Here is a 24161-nt window from a genome sequence, read left to right as displayed (position 1 = left end):
TTTTTAAAAGAGTTTCTCAATTTATTTTTTCAAGAGAGCAAGAGAACGAGAAAGAAACCAGGAGTGGGGGGGAGAGGTGGTGGGGGGGAGGAGCAGAGGAAGAAGCAGACTCCCCACTGAGCAGGGAGCCCTATGTGGGACTTGATCCTGGGACCCTGGGATCATGACCTGAGCCGAAGGCAGACGCTCAACCAACTGAGCCACCCAGCTGCCCAATTTTAAAGTTTGAAATGCATGAATGAAGTTTTTGATCTTGGTAGCCTTGTTTGTACTTACAGCTTTAGTTACACCTTTAGTTAATTCTTTAGTTATAATATGGTAATAGTTAGAACAATGATGGTGATGATATTGATGATGGCCACCCTTTTTGTACACCTAATATGTGCCCAAGAACATGCTAAGCAGTTTGTTTGCATTGTTTCATTTAATCTTAAAATTTATTTTTAATTTATTTTTTAAAATTTTAATTTCCAGTGTACTTAACATACAGTGTTATATTGGTTTCGGGTGTACAATATAGTGATTCATCAATTCCTTATCTTACTCAGTGCTCATTAAGATAAGTGTCATTTTAATCTTAACCAAAATTTTATATGGCTGTTATTAGTAATTAAGGATTAAGTTAAATGATTTTATGAAATCACACTGTTTGCAAATGGTGGATCTCAAATTGGAATTTAGGCAGTTTTTAAAAGAAATATAACAAGAAAAGGTAGAAATGTACTTTTCCTGATTATATCTAATTCTTATTTAGAAATAATCATTTGCTTCAATGTCAAATTGAATGCTGTATATATCTTGCTGACTATTAATCTGTTGACCAAGATCCTAATTGTGAGCCATTCAACACATTAATTTCAATGAATTTGATAATGTGTTGCCTATTCGTGGGACATTAGCTGTTTATTCATGTTATCTACAACTTATAAAAAAAAAGAGGGATAGACAAATAAGCTGGTAATGTCAACAAGGAGAAGACAATAGTATTCTGTCCTTCATTATGTGGAGAGGTTCTTGTGTCATTCATAAGGATTTTAGTATTTGGAAGTTCAACATTTTAAAACCAGTTAAGTAAACGTATTTAACATAAGAAAGAGTTGCTATGTACACTAAATTCCATAATACTGAATTTATTCTGTATTTATTATGGAAGATGTTTAAGCTAGTATTTAATACATATCTGAATGTCTGAGGTGTATAGTCATATCAAAAATAATAATATAAAGTTGAGCTCTTTATTTATCTATTCGTTGTTGATGAATGCTTATGTTGTTTCCATACCTTAGCTATTATGCATAATGCTACTATAACTGTGGGGGTACAGATACCTCTTTGAGATAATGATTTTGTTTCCTTTGGGTTATACCCAGAAATGGAATTCCTGGATCATATGGTAACTTTATTTTTAATTTCTTGAAGAAATTCCATACTTTTTTCCATTGTGGCTGTACCAGTTTACATTCCCATCATCAGTGTATAAATGTTCCCCTTTCTTCACAGTCTTGACAATACTTGTTATCCCTTGACGTTTTACTAATAACCATCCTAACTAGTGTGATGTGGTATCTCATTGTGGTTTTGATTTACATTTCCCTGATGATGAGTGATGTTACCTTTTCATATACCTGTTGGCTATTTTGTATGTCTTTTTGGGAAAAAAATGTCTATTTAGCCTTTTCACCCATTTTTATTTTTATTTTTTTATTATTTTTTAAATGATTTTTTATTATATTATGTTAGTCACCATACAGTACATCCCCGGCTTCCGATGTAAAGCTCGATGATTCATTAGTTGCGTATAACACCCAGTGCACCATGCAATACGTGCCCTCCTTACTACCCATCACCGGTCTATCCCATTCCCCCACCCCCATCCCCTCTGAGGACCCCAGTTTGTTTCTCATAGTCCATAGTCTCTCATGTTTCATTCCCCCTTCTGATTACCCCCCCTTTCTTTATCCCTTTCTTCCCCTACCGATCATCCTAGTTCTTATGTTCCATAGATGAGAGAAATCATATGATAGTTGTCTTTCTCTGCTTGACTTATTTCACTTAGCATTATCTCCTCCAGTGCCGTCCATGTTGCAGCAAATGTTGAGAATTCTTTCTTTCTGATAGCTGAGTAATATTCCATCATATATATGGACCACAACTTCTTAATCCAGTCATCTGTTGAAGGGCATCTCGGCTCCTTCCACGATTTAGCTATTGTGGACATTGCTGCTATGAACATTGGGGTGCATATGGCCCTTCTCTTCACTACATCTGTATCTTTGGGGTAAACACCCAGTAGTAAATGACTGGATCATAGGGTAGCTCAATTTTTAACTTTTTAAGGGACCTCCACAGTATTTTCCAGATTGGCTGTACCAACTTGCATTCCCACCAACAATGTAGGAGGGATCCCCTTCCTCCACATCCTCTCCAACAATTGTTGTTTCTTGCCTTGTCTATTTTTGCCATTCTAACTGGCATAAGGTGGTATCTCAGTGTGGTTTTGATTTGAATTTTCCCTGATGGCTAATGATGTTGAACATTTTTTCATGTGTCTGTCACCCATTTTTAAATTGGGTTATTATTATTTTCTGTTGAGTTGTGTGTGTTCCTTGTATATTTTGGATGTTAACCCCTTATAGGATATGTTATTTGAAAATATTTTCTCCCATTCCATAATTTGCCTTTTCATTTTGTTGATTATTTACTTTGCTTTGCAGAAGGTTTTCACTTTGTAATAATCCCATTTGTTTATTTTTGCTTTCATTGTTTTTGCTTTTGGTGTAAAATCCAAGAAGTCATTGCCAAGACTAATGTCAAGGAGCTTACCCTTATTTATTTATTTATTTAAATGAGTTTTACACTTTCAGGCCTTATGTTCAAATCTTTAATTCATTTTGAGTTTTTTTTTGTATGCTATTAGATGGGATTCTCAGTTCATTCATTTGCATGTGGCTATCCAGTTTTCCCAAGACCATTTACTGAAGAGACTATCCTTTCTGCTCTGCATATTCTTGGGTCCTTTGTCAAAAATTAATTGCTTATATATGATGGTTTTATTTCTGGGTTCTTTATTCTGTCCCATTGATCTATGTGTCTGTTTTTATGCCAATACCATACTGTTTGATTACTATACCTTTGTAGTATAGTTTGAAATCAGGAAATGTGGCACCTTCAGCGTTGTTCTTTTTCAAGATTGCTTGGGCTATTTGGGGTCTTTTGTGGTTCTTTTTGTAGAATTGTTTTTTGCATTTCTGTGAAAAACGCCATTATAATTTTGATAGGGTTTGCATTGAGTCTGTAGATTGCTTTAAGTAGTAAGGACATTTTAACAGTATTAATTCTTCCAGTCTATGAACATAGAATATCTTTCCATTTGTTTATGTATTCTTCAACTCCCTTCATCAGTCTTAAAGTTTTCAGTGTAGTGATCTTTCACTTCCTTGGTTAAATTTATTTCTAAGTATTTTATCCTTTTTGATGATATTATAAATGGTATAGTTGTTTTTTTTTTTTTTAAAGATTTTATTTATTTGTTCGACAGAGATAGAGACAGCCAGTGAGAGAGGGAACACAAGCAGGGGGAGTGGGAAAGGAAGAAGCAGGCTCACAGCAGAGGAGCCCGATGTGGGGCTCGATCCCACAACGCCGGGATCACTCCCTGAGCCGAGCCGAAGGCAGACGCCCAACTGCTGTGCCACCCAGGCACCCCTATAGTTTTCTTAATTTCACTTTCTGATAGTTCATTATTTGTTGTTTATCCTCTGGTCTCACAAAGAATATTTTAAGTATGGTGAGCAGGGTATTAATCAAGGTAACATAGTAGCAAAGAGTTGAAGGTGATTAGTGAGTAAGATACACAAATATTTAAGATAACTAGAACTGTGCAAAGGCTATGGGAGAAAGCCCATGGGACCGCAGTGTGCCTGCAGTGTTCTAGCAAGAGCAAGAGGTCCAGTGTAGCATAAGCAGAGTGAAGGAGGAGGATGCAGCAGAAGGTGAAGTTAGAGAGGTGAACAGGTGAACATAGGGAGGCCCTTAGTGAGGGGACAGAGTAGGGTCATATCATAAGGAAACTGGTAGGCTATTGGGAAAATATCAACTCTGTGACTAGAAGAGTGATCATGACCGATGTCACTTATGTCTTCAGTGTATCATTCTGGTTGCCATGTGGAAAGCAGGCTATGTTTTTTTGCGGGGAGAGAGGCAGGTGGGAGTAGGCAAAGGCAGGAAACCGTTTAAGTATTACAGTAGCCCAAGCTAAGGTTGATGGAGTTTGGTCCAGGGTATTCGTAGGTAAGGTAGTAAGAAGTGAACAGATTCTGTACACAATATGAAGGTAATAAAGACAGGATTTGCTTGTGTGATTTATGGGATGTATGGGGAATCCAAGGATGACTACAAAGGTTTTGAACTTGGAAGTGATTACATGACTAAGCAAACTAAATTTACCACTATTAATTACAATTTTTTAATAGAGTTTTTGAGTGACACTGAGAGTATCTCATTTTCTTTCAGTGTAACATTTATAAAAGCTGTATTTAGGGGCGCCTGGGTGGCACAGCGGTTAAGCGTCTGCCTTCGGCTCAGGGCGTGATCCCAGCGTTATGGGATCGAGCCCCACATCAGGCTCCTCTGCTATGAGCCTGCTTCTTCCTCTCCCACTCCCCCTGCTTGTGTTCCCTCTCTCGCTGGCTGTCTCTATCTCTGTCGAATAAATAAATAAAATCTTTAAAAAAATAAAAAAAATAAAAGCTGTATTTAAGCACCTATATTAATTTTTATTTTTCTATCTATTTTAATAGTTCTTGCCAGTAGCTTCAGTCCCTATCGGGAAGGAAGATTTATAGAAAGGCGGCTGCGATCCTCATCTGAAGGAACTGCAGGGAGTAGCAGAATGATTTTGAAACCCAAAGATGGAAATGTAGAAGAAGTGAATAGCCTAAGAAAGCAAAGAGTGGGTTCATCATCTTCAAAAATGAACAGCATGGTAAGTGTACACAGACACTTGCATTTAATAAACTCATTATGTGCGTGACTGGGATATTCATGCCTCTTGCAATATGAAAACAGACTGACAAAAACAAAAAGACTGAAGAATAGATGCTTCATATTTGAGGGAAAATTGGTCTCCTTAGTTGACATCCCAAGTTAGAGAGGCTGCATTTTCACTTGAGACTCTTATGCGTCATGACAGATAGTTGCACGCCGTGATGGTTACCCTTAATTCCTATCTTCCTTGCTTCCATAGAAAGGTTGATATTCTCTCTTCTAGAACAAGACTCTGGGATACACAAGCTAAGAAAAAAAGCTGATCATCATGAGGATACCCTTCGATAGCCGTTATTTCACACCATCTCTCTACCCTATAGCCACTCTAAAAAATGTCCAGTTACAAGGCACACTTATTCCAGTACCACACTGACCCCTGTGTGGATCCTGCTGTGCCTGTCCTTTTAAAGTTGCCTGTCCACACAGAATGAGAAGCCTTTGGGGTCTAGACAAAATGCCCATCCAAAGCTTTGACTAGGTAACCAAGATTCCAGATTCTTGGTCCAAACTGCAGGAGTCTTCAGGTGAGGGGAAGGTAGCATGCGTACAGGGCTGTTGGGTCTGACCTTGTGCTTGGGGGCCATGGTGTCTTAGAGGCATGTGTATGATGCTCCTTCACAGTGACAGATAAAGGCGGGGTGGGAAGACGTGGTGAGTGGACTGCAGCCCAGGAGGTTCAGAAGGCCTCAGGTCTCACAAATATTGGGGTGGGCTTGACCCCCCCATGGAGTTCTCTTTGCTCGCTTGCTCACAAATGTTTCCTTTTACAGCAGTGTTTTTGATGCTTGATATTTAACAGTATTTCCTAAAAATGATCTTTGTTCCTGTCTCTCTACCTACCTACCTATCTATCTACCTTCCTATTCATGGATATGTGTGAAAAATGATCAAAACTAAATTACTCATATATTTTATTTCTATGTATTTTAGATGATTTGGTTTCAAATGAAAATAGGTTGTTCAATTTTGATAATTGTATTGTGAAGAAGTCTTAAGTTACTGAGGCAACACTGAGTGATAGCAAAACCATTGTGCTTGAAGTTAAAAGTTCTAGCAATTAGGTGGAAAGATCTTAATCTTGAACAAATCAGTAACTACAGAACAACAAATGATAGTGGACTTTTTGTTTACATTATACTAAAATATGATTGTGTGTGTGTTTGTATTTGTACGTAGAGAAAGATCTTGTATTATATTTATCTTTTTTTTTTTGGTGAATTGAAAGTGTTTTATTATTATTGCACTTGCTTTTTTTTTTTTTTTTTTTTAGGGAGAGAGAGAGTGAGAGAGAGAGTGCTTGTGTGTGGGCTGGGGGTGAAACAGGGGGAGAAGCAGAGAGACAGAAAGAAAGAATCTTAAGCAGGCTCCATGACCAGCATGGAGATAGACATGGGGCTCAATCCTATGACCCGGAGATCATGATCTGAGCCAAAATCAAGGGTCAAGATGATTAACTGACTGACGCCCCACAGTTGCTATTTTTTAAGCACAGAACATGTTAAAAAAGATTTCCAGTTGATGCAACATTAGAAGTTATGATTAATGACTTATTATGAAACATTACTCTTCACAAAATTCTCATTTTTCCTTCATAGAGATGTATTTATATTGATAATTGTACACTATGTATTAAACTTGCCCAAAGTTGGGCCTTTAACATATTCTCTATATCTCATGTTTTTCATAATATATTTAAATAATTCTTCTTGTAACATGACAAATTACTCTTCTTCCCAGATTCACTTTCAAGATTTAAAATTTAAATTGTCAGTACACAAAAAATGCAAGCTTGTTCTTTTATTTGAGGATTTTTATAGAATTTTCAGAAAGTGTCCCTGCAGTAGTATAAATCGTCCACTAGATGGCAGGGTTATGTCATTGTCATGATTGGGGAAAGGCTATCATTGTTAGAACAGAAACCTGATTAAAATATTGTACATGTTTATTGAATTTACAGGTCACAGTTGTTGAAATAAATACTGATGCTTGAATTTCCATATAAAACCTATCAAAAATTATTTTATGACTTTACTGTTTTCTTTTGGATTTCATAACTAATATCTCATCCTTTTAATTTACAGTGTAATCATGACTTTTAAATGCATAAAATATATTCTTTAACTCATAGCAATATAAGGAGCAAATGTTTGTGCTCTTCAGTAATTTTAGTTATATGTGAAAAAGTGACTTACATATTTAAGAAATTATAGCTTTATGTGTGAACAGTTGACACACATTTTCTATATTCCAAATAATTCAAACAATTGTATGTGTTTAAGTAAACATTCATGTTCAGTTATTCTTTCCTTTTAGAGCAATAATAATAGTAACACATATTTTTAATACTTATTTGGACCAAGGGACTGCTCTTAATGCTTCATGTGTATTACCACTTCCAGTCCTTACCATACTGTCAGCCAAGTGATGCTATTACTAATCACATTTGTGAAAGAGGATAATAAAGCACTGAGGAGATAAGCATCTTGCCCCAAAATACATATAGTAGGTGGCAGAGATAGGATTTATATTTGGATTCTACCTGTCTAACTTTAAACCCTAGATGCTTTGTGGGGAATATGATGGATTTGAAATTAATTTTTTTGTGTTATTTCTGTGTAATGAAGTTAACACAGTTAAGGCAGGCTATACTTGCTCTAGGTATAGGCTACAACCCTCTGTAAGGGATACAAAAAAGAAAAAAAGTTAGTGCTGATTCTGAACTTAAAATGTGGTAGTATTTATTGATATGCTAATGAATGGTATCAATGTCTTTACTGAAAAATAGCACATCTAGAAAGGAACTTTGTCACAAAAAAAGATATTCATATTTAGAAAGAACTGGAGTATTTTGCCTACTTCATGGGGATTTAAGTTTACCCATAGAATATGGCTTTATTTATTAAGATGCTGAGGGTTTCTGAATAACCAAAGACATACTCTAATTAGGTAGACCACAATTCTAGTGGGTTTTTTTTTTTTTTTTTGTATATTTGTATGGGGATATTTCAGTTTGAAGGGAGAGAGAAGGATATAATAACTCTTTGAACAGCAGTGGCTCAGAAGAAATTAGAGTTGGCTTGAATTTATTACAGGAAACCAAAATATATATGGAAAAATTTGATAAGCATTCACATTTATTATATGTTTTCAAGCTGCTTTAAATAAAGATTTTCCTTCATTTTCCTCTATTGAGTTATTTTCTTGATAAAATAGTGTGGTCCACATATTTTAAAACACTTTTCTAGAAATAGGCTCATTCTTTCTAGGAACTTTCCCTCCAGACTGTGGTATATAAATGAATAAATTTAAGGATTTATCATGGTTTCTTCAACAGTTTTACACAGTGACATTTAATTCCATATGTATTTGGAAGATCCCCTTGCTCTAAAAAAATTTATTAATGTGAGGATATATTCATATGTCGTGACTTTCCTATGTAAATAGACAATACAGAGGCTCTGGCATCATTGCAGCAAGGAAAGTGCTTGAATGTATGAATAAGGATAAGCTAGGGTATGTGATAGCGAATAACCCCCAAATCTTAGTGACTTTTATAATATGGATTTATTCTCACTCAGGCTATATGGTTGTTGTGGAAGGTTCTAGGAGTTCTGTTTAATGTCTCATTCTGTATCCAGGCTGTTCAGCCAGCTACCGTTGCATATAATGGCTTTCATCATGGCAAAAAGAGATCTCTGGAGGTCCTCATCCCAGCAATAAATGCTCTGACCTGTGAGAGACTCATTTCACTTTCTCTCACAATTTATTGACTAGTTCTAATCACTTGGCCCAAACTAGTGACAAAAGGCTCCAGGAAGTACATTGTCTTCCTTGTGTCTGGAAAGTGTAGACCCAGATATATTTGGTGGGCACTAACGACTATCATATTCTCCAAAAATTTAGTGTAGCTCAGTTCTTTTAATTAACTGAGATTTTCTGCTTGCCTTCTCCTTCCATGGACTGTGATTTATGCCTCACATTGCGCTGGTCATGGTGGTTGAAAAAGATTAAGACATCTTCGAAATTTAAAGATTCATTTATATTGGGGTGCCTAGGTGGCTCAGTCGTTAAGCATCTGCCTTCGGTTCAGGGCGTGATCCCAAGGTCCTGGGATCGAGCGCCGCATCAGGCTCCCTTCCCTGCTGGGAAGCCTGCTTCTTCTTCTCCTACTCCCCCTGCTTGTGTTCCCTGTCTTGCTGGCTGTCTCTCTCTCTGTCAAATAAATAAATAAAAATCTTTAAAAAAAATAAAAAAATAAAGATTCATTTATAATTACAAGTTTTGTTTTTGGGATGTGTACTCTTCCTGACTTAAAGTCCTTGAGCTATCTAAATTAACTTTATGTGACTAAGTTTCTGGGAACCTTACTGTATTTGGAAGTGTTTTTTTTTTTTTTTTTTTCTACATTAAAACACTGGTTTGGAAAGTTGTGTTATCTTTAGATTACTCAGCAAATGCATCCACAAAGTTGCCCTGAACTATTTGTGCTAAGAGATTCTGACAGCATTCGTTTATGGCTAGTTTTATTCAGACAGCATACTTTCTCTTATTTTCAGTTTGGCATCCTGCTGCCATTTTGTAGGAACTGTGAATGGCAGAGTAAAAACAAAAACACAAATAAACAACAACAACAACAAAAACCCCCCAAAATAACCTGTAGGGCTTCTTAGGTAGAAGAACAGACCAGATTAATACTTGAGGAAAAAAAAAAGTTACTTGCAGATTATTTGCCTTCTCCTGTCATATTTTAATTCTTGGTGTGTTGAAATCCAGAATTTAGATATGACTGGCAATAGTTAAATAATCTTAAGACTAATTAAGCCTTATGTTAAATAGCCAACACTTAACTGTGTGTTCACTTTTCTTCTGGGGCCTACTGGTCTCTCCTTTATTAACATATCTCTTATTCATTTATTTGTCCATTTATTTCGCAGTTTCTTTCTTTTTTAAAAAATTCTATTTATTTATTTATTTGTCAGAGAGAGAGAGAGCACAAGCAGGGGAAGCAGCAGGCAGAGGGTGAAGAAGGCTCCACGCTGAGCAAGGGACCCGATGTGGGACTCGAGCCCAGGACTTTGGGATCATGACCTGAGCCGAAGGCAGATGCTTAACCATCTGAGCCACCCAGGTGTCCCTATTTGCAGTTTCTTTAAATAAATATTTCTTGAGAACCTACTTTGAAGATACAAAGATGAAAGACACAGGCCTAGAAGATACTTAAGAGTTCTAGCTTGGGAGACATTAGCATGATCTTGTCAATGTAACAGATTTAAAAATTCTGACTATTTTAAAATTCAAAATGTGAGGGGGATGTTTGATTTGGATTGTGGCCACTTGATACCACTGTCCACAATCCAAATAAAACATTTGAATGTTTGATCCTGAATCACATTCGGGATATGTGAATTCTTGTACCCCTAATTTATATGGAGTCTTGCTCATATGCTTAGTTGACATTATTAAACATATGTGTAACTTATGTTTTTTGCTAATTTCTACCACTGAGGCCCAGCTGCTAATGTTGAGCAGGGATTCTAAGAGGCATTGAGAAAAGGAGAAATTACATTCATGTTCAAAGAAACACCCTACCTTTACCATCCACCAGGCAAGTGAACTCTGCTGGCCTTTTGGGATGTATATTTTCATACCTACGATTTATGTCATGAAGGTTTTTGGAGCTCAAAATTAAAAGCAAAGGAAAGATGATAATTAGGTCTAATTCAATAAATGTTTCCTCCGAATTCTGAAAGCCTAAATGAGACTTCCAAGTATGTAAAAATGTTACTGGCTTTTTGAGAGTTAAAATAATGATCTCAGCTTTTGATTTAACTCATTGTCAATGGAATTAAAGGTAATATCATTGCAAGCTACAGGTACATTTAATGAGAAAAAGGAGCCGTTAATATTTGTAAGGAAATGGAGGCACACAAATCGTTCTTCTCAATTCTCATAAATTTTAAGAAGGAAAATCACAAGTATTACTCATTAAACATTGAATTACATTTGTTGATCTAGTATATTAATTTTATTTTATTTTAATTTAATTTATTTTATTTTTTTAATTTTTTTTTAAAGATTTTATTTATTTATTTGACAGAGATAGAGACAGCCAGCAAGAGAGGGAACACAAGCAGGGGGAGTGGGAGAGGAAGAAGCAGGCTCACAGCAGAGGAGCCTGATGTGGGGCTCGATCCCATAACGCCGGGATCACGCCCTGAGCCGAAGGCAGACGCCTAAGCGCTGTGCCACCCAGGCGCCCCAGTATATTAATTTTAGATTAATAGTACTAATCCATAATACCTTTATTGATTTTTCTAGTTATTAATGATACCTTTCCCATCAATGTCCTTTTATGTTGTATCACATATATGGTACCCACTGCTTAGTTATTTGAATGAATAGGCTTCATTTTACCTATTAGACCTCATTCATTTAAAGGGAAGAAGTTTTGTACATATTAGCATTTCTTATAGCATTTAGTATAATGCCTGATACATAATAAATATGGGTGAATTAAAGGTATAATTGTTGATCAGGTTGTGACATATGCTCATATAGATATGAATTAAAGCTTTTAGTAGAATTGTTATATATGGTGTGCTTATGCACATTTTTTGACCTTTTAATTTGTTTTACAAATGTACACGTGTTTTTATGATCACTGTTTGATACAGCTCTGAGTTTTGATCCTAAGGATTGTAAGTCCCTCATCAAGATCATATCAATTATGACATTGTTCCAGTAGAAACCTATTTCTTTTTAGGATAGTTAGCCTTATGGAATGGTTTCCAGGATCATATCAGTACCATAGTTATGGACAAACCATGCAGAAAGGATAAGAAATAGTCAATTATTTGTAGTACTTTTGGAGAACCTGTTAAAAAATACAAGTTCTTGGTCAAATATGTCTAAGGTGATGTTTTAAAACTCCCCTGCATATTTTGTCTAGATTAATTCACTTCATTTCCTATAAACTTGCAGATTCAGAATTGCCTTTAAAAAAAAGCAGAATTATCTGGATAAGATATTCCATTCATTTTCCCCCCCTAGTTTTGGGGATGAGTCATGTTCGTTTAGAAGCTGTCACAATTTGTATGTTTGGTGCACAGAATTATGAATATCTTCTTCATAAAGTTAACTTACTTCGTCTAAAATGACTTGAAGACCAGTTTGAGTAAATAAAGTTGCAGTATCATAATTATTACCACTTCTCTTCATAAAGTTCACATGAGATGTGCCTAGCACTTAATTTTTTCCTTTGTGATATTTTCCTGCATGTAAGTGTCTTAGGCCGTAAGGGCCGCTATAATAAAATACCCCAAACTAGGTAGCTTATAAATGACAGAAATTTATTTCCCACAGTTTTGGAGGCTTGGAAGTCCAATATAAAGGTGCCAGTGTTTTTTCTGGCTTATAACCAGCACTCTCTTGATGTGTCTCACATGGCGGAAGGGGTTGGGGAGCTCTCTGGAGTCTCTTTGATACAGGCAATGATCCCATTCAGGAGAGCTCCTCCCTTACGACCTAAGCACCTCCCAAAGTCCCCAAGTCCAAATACCATCATTTCAGCATTTCAATGTATGAATTTTAGGGGAACACAAACATTCGGAACACAGCAATAAACAATCTTGTTAGCAGTATTGAACTATATGTATTAAAAGCTTTTTTAAGAACAGTACATGTTTCTGTTTATTGCTATTTATCAAGAAAATAATTGAGAAGGACAGTAGTAGAAGGCAATTTAAGATTCTTTTCTTTAGCCATACTACATCTAGGTAACCATAAGATAGTTTAAATCCCTAAAAATAAGAAATTGGAAAATGAAGTTAATTGACCTTTTATTCTTGGGTTTAGAATGCAAAGTGACAATTTTATTTTTAATTGGATCAAATTATCCTAATTTTCTGCGAGATGAAAACTATTTTATGCCTTATTTACGTAACCCCATGGGCTGGCTGGTTTTCATAGCATGAGAGAGAATATTTATTGATTCAGAATCCATGACAAATCGCTGACCATCTGAACAGCTGCACGATCAATGTATAACACCGAATTGACCTTGAGTAAAATAATCCCCTTTTCTGAGGGAATAGTCATTGGAATTTGAAGCTTTTACATTATTCTAGTTAACAATAAAGAAAAATGTGTTTTTCTTAAAGTTATTAATTATTTTGAAATTTAAATATAAATACTTATTAATGTTAGGGGCGCCTGGGTGGCTCAGTCGTTTAAGCGTCTGCTGTTGGCTCAGGTCATGATCCCAGGGTCCTGGGATTGAGCCCTGAATCAGACCCTTGCTCAGTGGGGAGTCCGCTTCTCCCCCTCCTGGTCCCCCTCTTTTCTCTCTCTGTTAAATAAGTAAATAAAATCTTTAAAAATTAAAAAAAAAAACCTATTAATTTTAGAAAATTAAATAAAACAAATTTTGACTTCCAAGTTCAAGAAATAGACAATTATAGTAGACTTATGCCTAATATTAGGCATTATGGCCAGTTTATAGAAAAAATATAAATACTTTAACATTTAATATTATTTTTATTTTTATTTTTTTAAAAGATTTTATTTATTTATTTGACAGAGATAGAGACAGCCAGCGAGAGAGGGAACACAAGCAGGGGGAGTGGGAGAGGAAGAAGCAGGCTCATAGCGGAGGAGCCTGATGTGGGGCTCGATCTCCTAACGCTGGGATCACACCCTGAGCCGAAGGCAGACGCTTAACCGCTGTGCCACCCAGGCGCCCCTTAGTATTATTTTTAAAATACTTTAAAAAGTGAGACAAACTTGTATGATTATCTCAGAAACCATCATATTTGCAATGTCAGGATAAAAGGTGTGATTTTCAAATGAGTTGTGCATACATACTTCACACGTTTGCTAGGTGATGATGTCTTTCTTTAAATTCATCATTCCTAAATTAGAGTAGCTGTCATTATTATCACTTTTATAACTTAATACAGTGATCATTTCTCCTCACTGCTAAACATTTGCTCTAAAATGCCTTTTTTGTTTATGTCTTTTATTCTTACTTGTTATATCCAACCTGAAACAATCTATTTTTTTTTAGCATTGTCTCTTAGGCTCTTCATTATATACATGTAATTACCTTAAAAAGTTATGATTTTAATATTCAACTAGTTGTCTTTAGCACTACCCAGTGCTATGTGTGTGTGCCAGTGAGAAACACAAGGTTTTTTGTCAAGAGAGAGACGTGAATCAGAGCTTTTAATCAGACATCAAGAGGCTCAGGTGAACAGATGGAGATATGGAATACCCTTCCAGCTCCCCATGTCATTTTTTTCTTTATTTGATGCACCCTGGCTTAGATTGTTGGATGAGATTTGAACTGGTGGGTGTGTACAGTCACCTCATTTACACAGAAGGAGCCATCTCAGTACAAAACATCTCTATTTTTTCCTTTTTGACTATAGTCACCATGCTGTACATTACAGCCTCAGAACTTATTTATCTTATAACCCGAAGTTTTTACCATTTGGCCACATGAAACATCTCCATTTCATACTCAATTGTGTAGCATACCTGAACATTTTCCATGGGGCCATATCCCATACATTTCTGATTTACAGTTTCATTTTTCATAGGCAATCCTAGATAATTAGACATATTCTATTACACATTCTGTTAAAAACACTCCATAGATAAGTTCTCCTACCAGTGAAAACCACGTAGTTTTTATCCTTTTATTTGTTTGCTAGGAGGTCTTTCATTAGTATGTTTACAACCAGATTACACCAGATCTCTTGTCTTCTTACTTTCCAGAAAGCATACTTCATTCCCCCTATAACAGGGAAAGTGGATCACTGACCAGCTGCTTAACTCAGGCACTGAGTATAAACTTCAGATGCTCTCCTCAAATTATCCATCCTGTCCTTGACACGCACTCCCAAAACTTTTGTATTTTTACCCATCAGTCGTTCCGTTTCCTCTGACCCTAGATGTATTTGTGTGCTTGCATTCTTTCAAAGTAATCTTTTCTACTAGTCTTCTTGATTTCTACCCCTTACCTTTTATAGAACAGCACTTCACCAGTATGTTTCTTCTGTTTTATCTCCGGTGTCCTTTCCATCTCCTCATTACTGTCAGTTTACAGTACCACCAAGTTTCTGGCATTGAGGAAAACAGGTAAAAAATAATTTTTTTCTATGCCCTGCCTGATCCTAAAGTTCTGCATCTTGTTCCACTTTTTCCCTACAAGTCAACAAGTTCTGAAAGAATAGCCTCTTCTTGCCATGTTAGTTTTCCCACTGCCCATAAACTCCTCAATTTCATATATTTAACTCCTTTAATATATGGGATGTTTCTCAACATTGCCACTCTTGACATTTTGTTCTGGATAGTTCTTTGTTTGGCGGTGGGGGAGGGTGTCTTGTGCATTGTACGTTTAATAGCATCCCTGACCCCCCCTACCCATTAAATACCAGTAGAACCCTCAAGTTTTGACAACTAAAAGTATCTCTAGGCATTGACAAATATGTCCTTGCAGGCAAAAATCACCCTTGGTTGAGTACTACTCTAAAGTCATCAGGGACACTTGTGTGGTTTAGTTGGTTAAGCATCTGCCTTCAGCTCAGATCATGATCCCAGGGTCCTTGGATCGAGTCCTGCATCAGGCTTCTTGCTCACTGGGGAGCCTGCTTCTCCCTCTGCCTGCCGCTCCCCCTGCTTGTGAGCTCTCTCTCTCTGACAAATAAATAAATAAAATCTTTGAAAAAAATAAAGTCATCAATGACTTTACCAATTTTGATATTCTTTTTTTAAAGTCTTTGACTTTCTTAACTTCAGTTTCTGACATGTTGAGGGCTTCATTTGTATACTTCATTTGTGTACTTCTCCTTTTTTGCAGTGTTAAGTCTCCTCTTATTCTTTTTCTCCTCCTTCTTTTCTCCTTACAGACTCCTTAATGGGCTTTTTCATATCTACATTCTAGACACAGCTATTACTTATATTTGGTCCATGACACTCTTGTCTTTATTTTTCACCTGTCCTATCTGAAAACTTAAGATATAGGTGTAGTCATTTGTGGATTCCACATGAAAGGCTGGGAATCTCTCTTATATCAGAAATCTGACAAATCAGTAAACATTGAAGAACATAATATATTGGAGTTATGGAAATAGAATGAGGGCTTATGAAAGATCTGTTTGCATAAGGAGAGTAGCAGAAACTCCAAGGACTGACATTTTAGAGCAGATATAGAGAAATATGCAGTGAATTGATATTTGCCCTAATAGTTAATGGTTCCTTTTCCTTTGTTTTGTGCCATTTATATTACTGTCCTGTTTTTATACATATATATGTCAGCCTCCTTTTAAGCTATTCTAATAATTCTCAATCTTCTCTGTTTCTAAAGTCACATTGGAGAAGCAGCAATTACATCACTTAAAATAAGACCTCCTCATTAGAGTCTGTGTGATACACTGCAATGATAAATTCTACCTTCCTGGCTATTACCCAACACTATACTTTTTTATTTTTCATATTTTTAAAAAGTTTTTTTTAACTCCAGTTAATTAACATACCATGTTAGTTTCAGGTGTACAATATAGTGATTCAACACTTCCATACATCCGGTGCTCATCAGGACAAGTGCAGTCCTTGATCCCTATCACCTCTTTAACCCATTCTCCTACCCCCCTTTCCTCTGTTAACCATCAGTTTGTTCTCTATAATTAAGAGACTGTTTCTTGATTTCTCTCCCTCTTTTTATCCCTTTGCTCATTTGTTTTGTTTCTTAAATTTCACATGAGTGAAATCATATGGTATTTATCTTTCTCTGACTGACTTATTTCACTTAGCATAATACTCTCTAGCTCTGTCCATGCTGTTGCAAATGGCAATTTTCATTCTTTTTTTATGGCTATCATAATTATTTACATACACACACACACACTCCACATCTTTATCCATCCATCAGTCGATGGACACTTGGTCTGCTTCCATATCTTAGCTATTAAATAGTGTTACTATAAATATTGGGGTGCATGTATCCCTTTGAACTAGTGTTTTTTTTTATTTTTTGGATAAATACCCTGTAGTGCAATTGCTGGATCCTGGATCATAGGGTAGTTCTATAGTAACTTTTTGAGGAACCTCCATACTGTTTTCCAAAGTGGTTGCAGAAGTTTGCCTTCCCACCAACAGTGCACAAGGGTTCCTTTTTCTCCATGTGCCAGGAATGGCCAGCAATCCCCGTACCGACGGTTGAAAGATGACTCCACACTTTGCTGTGAAAGAGCGGAGAAGGCAAGGGGGTCAACGCGCAGAGGCGAAGACCCTTTGATCTTTGCTCTCGCTTTTATTGGTTCCTCAGAATAATCACAAATCCTTATCACTGTTTCTCAAGCACATGATATGTGACAGGGGGTCTTACTGAAACTGGGAGGATCTGTATACGGGAAGGATACGATATGCTAATCTGCGTGTTCTATGAGTTCTCCTAAACATAGCCCGAGGGACAATGCTTACATCTCTTAGATCACAGGGCGGCTCTTTGGGCTAGGAAAGTTTCGGGAGGGCAACTCCCTTGGCATTCCAACGGCCGAGTGGTCACGGAAGCCTCGGCATTCCAAAGGCCTAGGCCCTTCTCTGAAATCTTCCCTGCCCTCAGCGGCCTCAGTGTTACATTTTAGCAAGCCAGGTTATGGCTGATTTCATGCTTTACATTAACCCCAACATCCACATCCTGTCAACATCTCTTATTTGTGTGTGTGTGTGTTGTTGATTTTAGCCATTCTAACAGGTGTGAAGTGATATCTCATTGTAGTTTTGATTTACATTTTCCTGATAGTAAGTGATAATGAACATCTTTTCATGTGTGTATTGCCCATCTGTATGTCATCTTTGGAGAAATGTCTGTTCACATCTACTGCCCATTTTTTAATTGGATTATTTGGTTTTTGGGTGTTGAGTTTTATAAGTTCTTTATATATTTTAGATACTAAACCTTTATTGGATGTATCATTTGCAAATATCTTCTCCCATTCTGTTGGTTGCCTTTTAGTTTTGTTCATTATTTCCTTCACTGTACAGAAGCATTTTATTTTGAAGTGGTCCCAGTAGTTTATTTTTGCTTTTGTTTCCCTTGCCTCAGGAGACATATAATTGCAGGCTTATATCTGGGTTTTCTGTTCTCTTCCATTGATTTATGTGCCTATTTTTTGTGCCAGTACTGTGCTGTTTTGATTACTGTAGCTTTGTAATGAATCTTGAAATCTGGAATTGTGATGCCTCCGACTTTGCTTTTCTTTTTCAAGCTTGCTTTGGCTCTTTGGGGTCTTTTGTCATTCCATACAAATTTTGGGATTATTTGTTCTAGTTCTGTGAAAAATGCTATTGGTATTTTGATAGGGATTGCTTTAAATGTATAGATTGCTTTGGGTGGTATAGATACTTTAATAGTGTTTGTTCTTCTAATCCATGAACATGGCATGTCTTTCCATTTCTTTGTGTGGTCTTCAATTTCTTTCATCAGTGTTTTATAGTTTTCAGAGTATAGGTCTTTCACCTCTTTGGTTAGGTTTATTCCTAGGTGTCTGATTATTTTTGGTGCACTTGTAAATGGGATTGTTTTCTTAATTTCTGCTGCTTCGTTATTGGTGTATGGAAATGCAACAGGTTTCTGTACATTGATTTTGTATCTTGTGACTTCTCTGAATTTATTTATCAGTTCTAGCAGTTTTTCAGTGGATTCTTCTGGGTTGTTTATATATGGTATGTTTTCCATATGACAGCAGCTTAAGTTGAGCAAAAGACAGTCAGTGGCAAAAATTGTGGGCATTATGCAAGAAGCATGTATTTGATCCTCTAAGAAACTTAGCAATTGCCAGAGAATCACACATTGCCCACCGCTGTCCTGCTGTGGCCTCTGCACCTGCTGTTTCTGCTTTGTCTCCTTCAGAGTTTCCTGTGGATTGTGCCTCAGGCTAGTTCTGGTCCTAGAGAAATTTGTGGTGTCAGAGTATGTGTGTTCCAGGGGGGAATGGGGAGGGTCAAGTACTTTAGAAGGGAAGAAAAATCTATAAAATATTTTTTGTTACTAAAAATATAAAAAAGGTAATAACTCTTAAAAATGTAATAAATTAGTAAATAACTTTATGATATTTTCATACTTCTTTTTTCCTCAAACACTTTTAGTGCCTTCTAATCTTTAATATCAGCATATGAATTTTTTTTCTTTGTGAACCTTGTCTGGAATAAAATACGTTGCTTAAAAATCAAAGGCAAGCTATTTCTCCTAACATACAAACATGATCAAAATAAACAAATGTATGAAATAGGAATTCTTTTATGTCATACATGATTTTAACATTTCACTTTAAGCAAGTAGGGTGTGATGAAAGGAACATGATTTGGAAAAGGCTACCAAATTCCAGTCATTTGCTTCACTCAATAATAATACTTTCTACCTTATAAAGTTGTAAAGATCAGGTAATATATTTTATGTGAAAAGTTTCTGCAAATTTTAAAGTGCTATACCCAATGTGAATGATACTAAACTTTTTTAATAACAAGGATCAAGCCAGAAACAAATAAAAATAATAATTGCCTTTTAAAGTAGTCATTTAGAAAGAAAAAAAAGTATTTTAAAAGCCATACTCACATTTAAAGTATATCTTACCATGACATTAAGTTGAGTTGGCTCTTTAAACCACAAGAAAAACAGCCCTTAAGAAGTTGTTTATATGTTAATGCTTTATAAAAGTAATTTATTTACCTGGTTTCTCATTTGGTTAGTTTTTGGAAATGTACATATTTTTCAAAATCAACTTATATTGCTTAGAAAAAAATAATAAAGAGGTGCATTTAAGATTTGTATATTTTACTATATTTATGTTACACGTTAATTAGAAAGTTTACTCCACTTGGCTATTTCTTGATAATGAAATTAAGAAAAAAGCATCTGCCCTTAAGACACTGTCCTGGCTATTTACAAAGAAATTTAATTTGCATTAACTATTGTGGACATCTATGTGGACACTTTCATATAATTAATCACACCATAATTTGATAAATTACTACTTTAAAAGTATTTTCTGATGAATTGCAAAATGGTAATAGGCCATGGTAATAGGCAATGTCATCAAAGACAAAAAAATTATGTTAAAAAATAATGATTTAGAGAGTACCTTATTTACTTTAAAACACATTTTGAACTATTGTGTATTTAGTAATAGTACTTGTCTGGTCGTAATTTAGGATTTCTAAACTTTTGTGAGAAAACTTTGTAATGCGCTGAAGTTTTTTTTTTGCTCTTGTCTCCCTTACTTCTTTCTTCATTCTTTTGGAAGAATACACCCACCAGTAGGGTTTTTTGCTTGAATATTTAGACTATATGGATTTGAATGGTAGGCAAGCAGCTGTCAGATAATTCATATCATGTATTAGGAACTAGTTGGGGTGAGACAGTATGTCTCAGCATGCTGTTCCCTTCAGTAGATTTATGTTCCAAAGAAATGCAGATACATTCATATAAATAGTGATTTTCAATGAAAAGAAGATCAACCACCTAGCTATGGTTCATGAATCACAGTGATTCTTTCTTTTATTTTTTAATAATAATAACAGCATATAGAAACTATCCCTGAACCAAGTGGGTATGAGACTACACTGATCTTAAAGATTTAACTTGACCCAGCAGTCCACTGGAAGTTGCTATAGCTGAGAAAAAAGAACTGAAGCAGAGATGCTGGGTTTGCATTTAGAAAAAGAGAAAGGAACTATTAATGCATGCTTTTTCCCAGTAGCATTCATCTCTCTAGGAAGTCCTGCGTAACAAAAGGGAGCTGGGACACCATTAACTTTTATGAAGTGATACTATGATTTCTTGAAGGGAACTTACTGTTACACAGTTGGAAGCCTGTAAGGTCTGTTAACTAAAGAAGTTCAAAGATAAACCTCTGTTGTTCAGTATATAGTTTTGTTTTCTGGGTTTTGATTCAGTGCAGTGGGGTTGAACATGAAAGTGCTAAAATCTCCAGCTTTTCATGATTCTTTCCTAGTTGTTGTAAGTAGACCATTAGGTAGTTTTAAGGAAATTGGAACACTTGACCCGTACAGATGATTTTTACAGAAATTCATTTTTGTTCTTATAAAAGAACAACATAAAATAAAGTGATTTCCCAATTTTGACACTGTGGCTTTTCTAAAAGTTCCCATATTTATGTAAAAATAATAATTCTTTCAAGATAAAATAAATTATTCTGGTTCAATAAGCAAGTCTATTTCAGTAGAGCAATAGAAACAATCTTCATTAAAAATACTTTTTTTAAATTGTTTTTTTTAAAAAAAACCAAAGCAGAATTGCATAATAAAATCACAATAAAATTGCTTAGAGTACAGCAGGCCAAGTTGAAGAAAAATTGAGAAGATAATTCTGTAAATGGACTTACTAGCTGAGCATTGTGAATTCTAAGCTGAGCTCAATCTAGCTATATGTCCAGGACAAGTATTAGGTACTGTTTGAGAGGAATGAGGATGTCATGGTGAGTAGGAGAGGAGGTCTCTTTATTTATGGCAGCTGAATTATATGACATTAAAAAAAAGAAAGTATTGCTTTTAAAAAATCTAGATTTTCTGTGAAGGTCATGGAATTCTTACATTTAAAAAATATGGGTTTTTTACTTGCAAGGGTACCTAACTAGAATAGGAAAGAAATTACTGGTTCTGGAATCTGACTATTACAGATAGAAGTAATGTGTCAAATAGTGAGCAGTCCACTAACAACTCTGAAAAATAGAAGTGGTGGGATAAAATTGGCTCTTAATTATTGGTGAAGGAGCATGAAGATTCAAGGAAGAGGAATCTAAATTCTTTTGCAAGGAAGAAATAAATAAAATTAAGATTTAAATTTATTCATATATTCCTTTATTCATGTATTTAATAATCATTTATTAATTGATGTTCATGTAGTTGATTTTGTGAAGCCCTGGAGATTCAGTAAAAATATCAATGGGGTCTAGGTCACTAGGGTTCTTAGGTATAGCAAAGCAAAATAGACAAATAAATTAGTAGGGTAGGGTAGTGGTACAAATGAGACAGATAAATTTTTGTCTAAAAAATAGTTGCTATAAAAGTATAATTTTTAAAAGTAAAATTATGACTTTTATACACATGTCAAAGATTTATTCAAATTAATTTGTCAGGGAACCAGTGAAAATTAGAGCTGTCGAAATAGTATCTGAGGAACAGGTTATTTATAGGAAGTTTAATAAAGAAATATTAGAATAAGACTGTGTGATTATAAACCTGATTAATATCTTGCAGTACAATAAACTCATATTTGAGATTATCTTTTTTACAAAAACATTTCTATCTCTATTGGGCACAAATCTGCTTATTAACATGTAACTTCACAGAGTCTGTGCCCTTGATTAACAGCGAATAATAAAATCAAAAGCAAACAGCCCCCTCAAGAATTATTTAATCCTCCAATATGACATTGATAAGATATGCAATCATCCTCTTGACTTAATGTTCTACAGAACAATAATCCATTACCAGACAAAAGCATTTCTATCTCTTTTGGATACAAATATACAAGATACCATGTAACTTCACTTAGTCACAGCCCTTAATTAATAATAATAGGAAATAGCAAAATCAAATATTGGTATAATGTTCTGCAGAATTCAGTAATTCTTGGGAGAGCATTTTAAATAATGGTTCAGTATGTGGTCATCTTTTTGGCCTTGTTTCTAAGTTTTGGATAATGATACTTAACACATCCATTAAGTGAGCTCAAGAGAACAACAGTTTAGACTTAGAGCAATTCAAGAGTAATTGCATCAATGCTAAAGCATATCTGTAAGGCCAGGCATTCTGGAATAAAGGTGGGGTCTTACAGTAGATAGGGGGAGAGACATAAGGCAAAGCTAGGACAGAGAGAGTCATGCATTATGTAATAAGAATTTGGTAGGAAGTTTTAAGCGGGATAGTGCAATGAAAATGTATACTTTTTAGTATTATTCACCTAATTTTAAATGGATTAATTGAATTCAGTAAGTGGCTATAGGTTATAGTGATAAATACCTTACATGAAAAAAAAATGACAGGTTTTTTTAAACTACTGTGTGAATGCAAAATAGAATACTATTTTTTTGTTGATATTTGAGGTAAACTTTTTATATTACAATTTGTTTGAGAGGCTTTGCCACTAAATTATTCTCAGCATTTTGTCAATGCTTCTTTTTATTCATTCAATTATGTATTAAGTTCTACTTTTGCTTGATTCTTAAAATTGTGATATTATGTAATTAAAATATTTCCATTAGTGAAAAAATTACTGAATAATTACTAACTTACCAATTAAACCTTTTTTGGAGAATAACAATAAAGATATTCCCAGGAGAAAGTGAAGCACTGAGTTATGCCAATTTTAACTATTTTTCTTTACTTGGCAGTTTACCTTTCTCACATTATAAAGTATATAATCATACTCAGTTATAAAGTACCATAATATATTAGCTATTGAAGTCACACAGCTTAATTTATGGACAATCCATTTCCTAAGCAAGCCAATTTCTTCATAATCTCTATCCAACCTGTCAATTTGTATAATGCCCATATAACTTTGTGCACAGGCTAGTGTGAAAAGTAACACAAGATAATAGAAACAGATTATAGAAACAGAAAATGTTACTTGTAGCAAGTGGCGGTTGTAAATGTAAAGATTGATACTCTTATTGCATTGTAATTAACAGTGTTGTTTTTTCTGTGCGCTCATTCTGGAACCTGCTACCTTCTTCAGAGTGCATTTTTATTTTAACAAATGTGGTGGACATGAAGGACCAAGGGACCAGAAATGCAATCTGTGTGAGCTGATTGCATGATTCTCCTTTAATCAAAGTGATGTGCCATGATGAAGAAAGAAAAATTAACTGTCACCTAGGCTTCTTACGTGATAGAAAAGGAAGTGCCACACTCTTTCTAAGTCATTTTCTAAACCAGTTCAGGGAGTGGACTTAAAGACACTAGACTAAGTAATTAATGATGGGTGGATTAGATGAGAAATACAAACAACCATGTCTGAAAATAAGGAAGATGTAGTGGTTATATATAAGCTTGCAAGTTGTTATTATTTTCAAATATTTATTATTAGG

At 35.2% G+C, this 24161-nt stretch overlaps 1 protein-coding gene across 7 annotated transcripts in view; it reads left to right on the top strand.

Annotated features, from left to right (window-relative positions):
* The window catches only part of CCSER1 (coiled-coil serine rich protein 1), a 1293520-nt gene that overhangs the window by 155464 nt on the left and 1113895 nt on the right, over window positions 1–24161 (top strand). For all 7 annotated transcript variants that reach the window (XM_034671499.1, XM_034671500.1, XM_034671502.1 and 4 more), the window contains exon 3: window positions 4800–4984. In XM_034671499.1, coding sequence (XP_034527390.1) covers window positions 4800–4984 — 185 coding nt within the window. The remainder of the gene's footprint in view (window positions 1–4799; window positions 4985–24161) is intronic.

Source organism: Ailuropoda melanoleuca, chromosome 11 (genome assembly GCF_002007445.2).
Source record: "Ailuropoda melanoleuca isolate Jingjing chromosome 11, ASM200744v2, whole genome shotgun sequence".
NCBI lineage: Eukaryota > Metazoa > Chordata > Mammalia > Carnivora > Ursidae > Ailuropoda > Ailuropoda melanoleuca.
The sequence above is the reverse complement of the archived record's forward strand: the minus strand, read 5'-3'. Positions and strand labels throughout refer to the sequence as shown.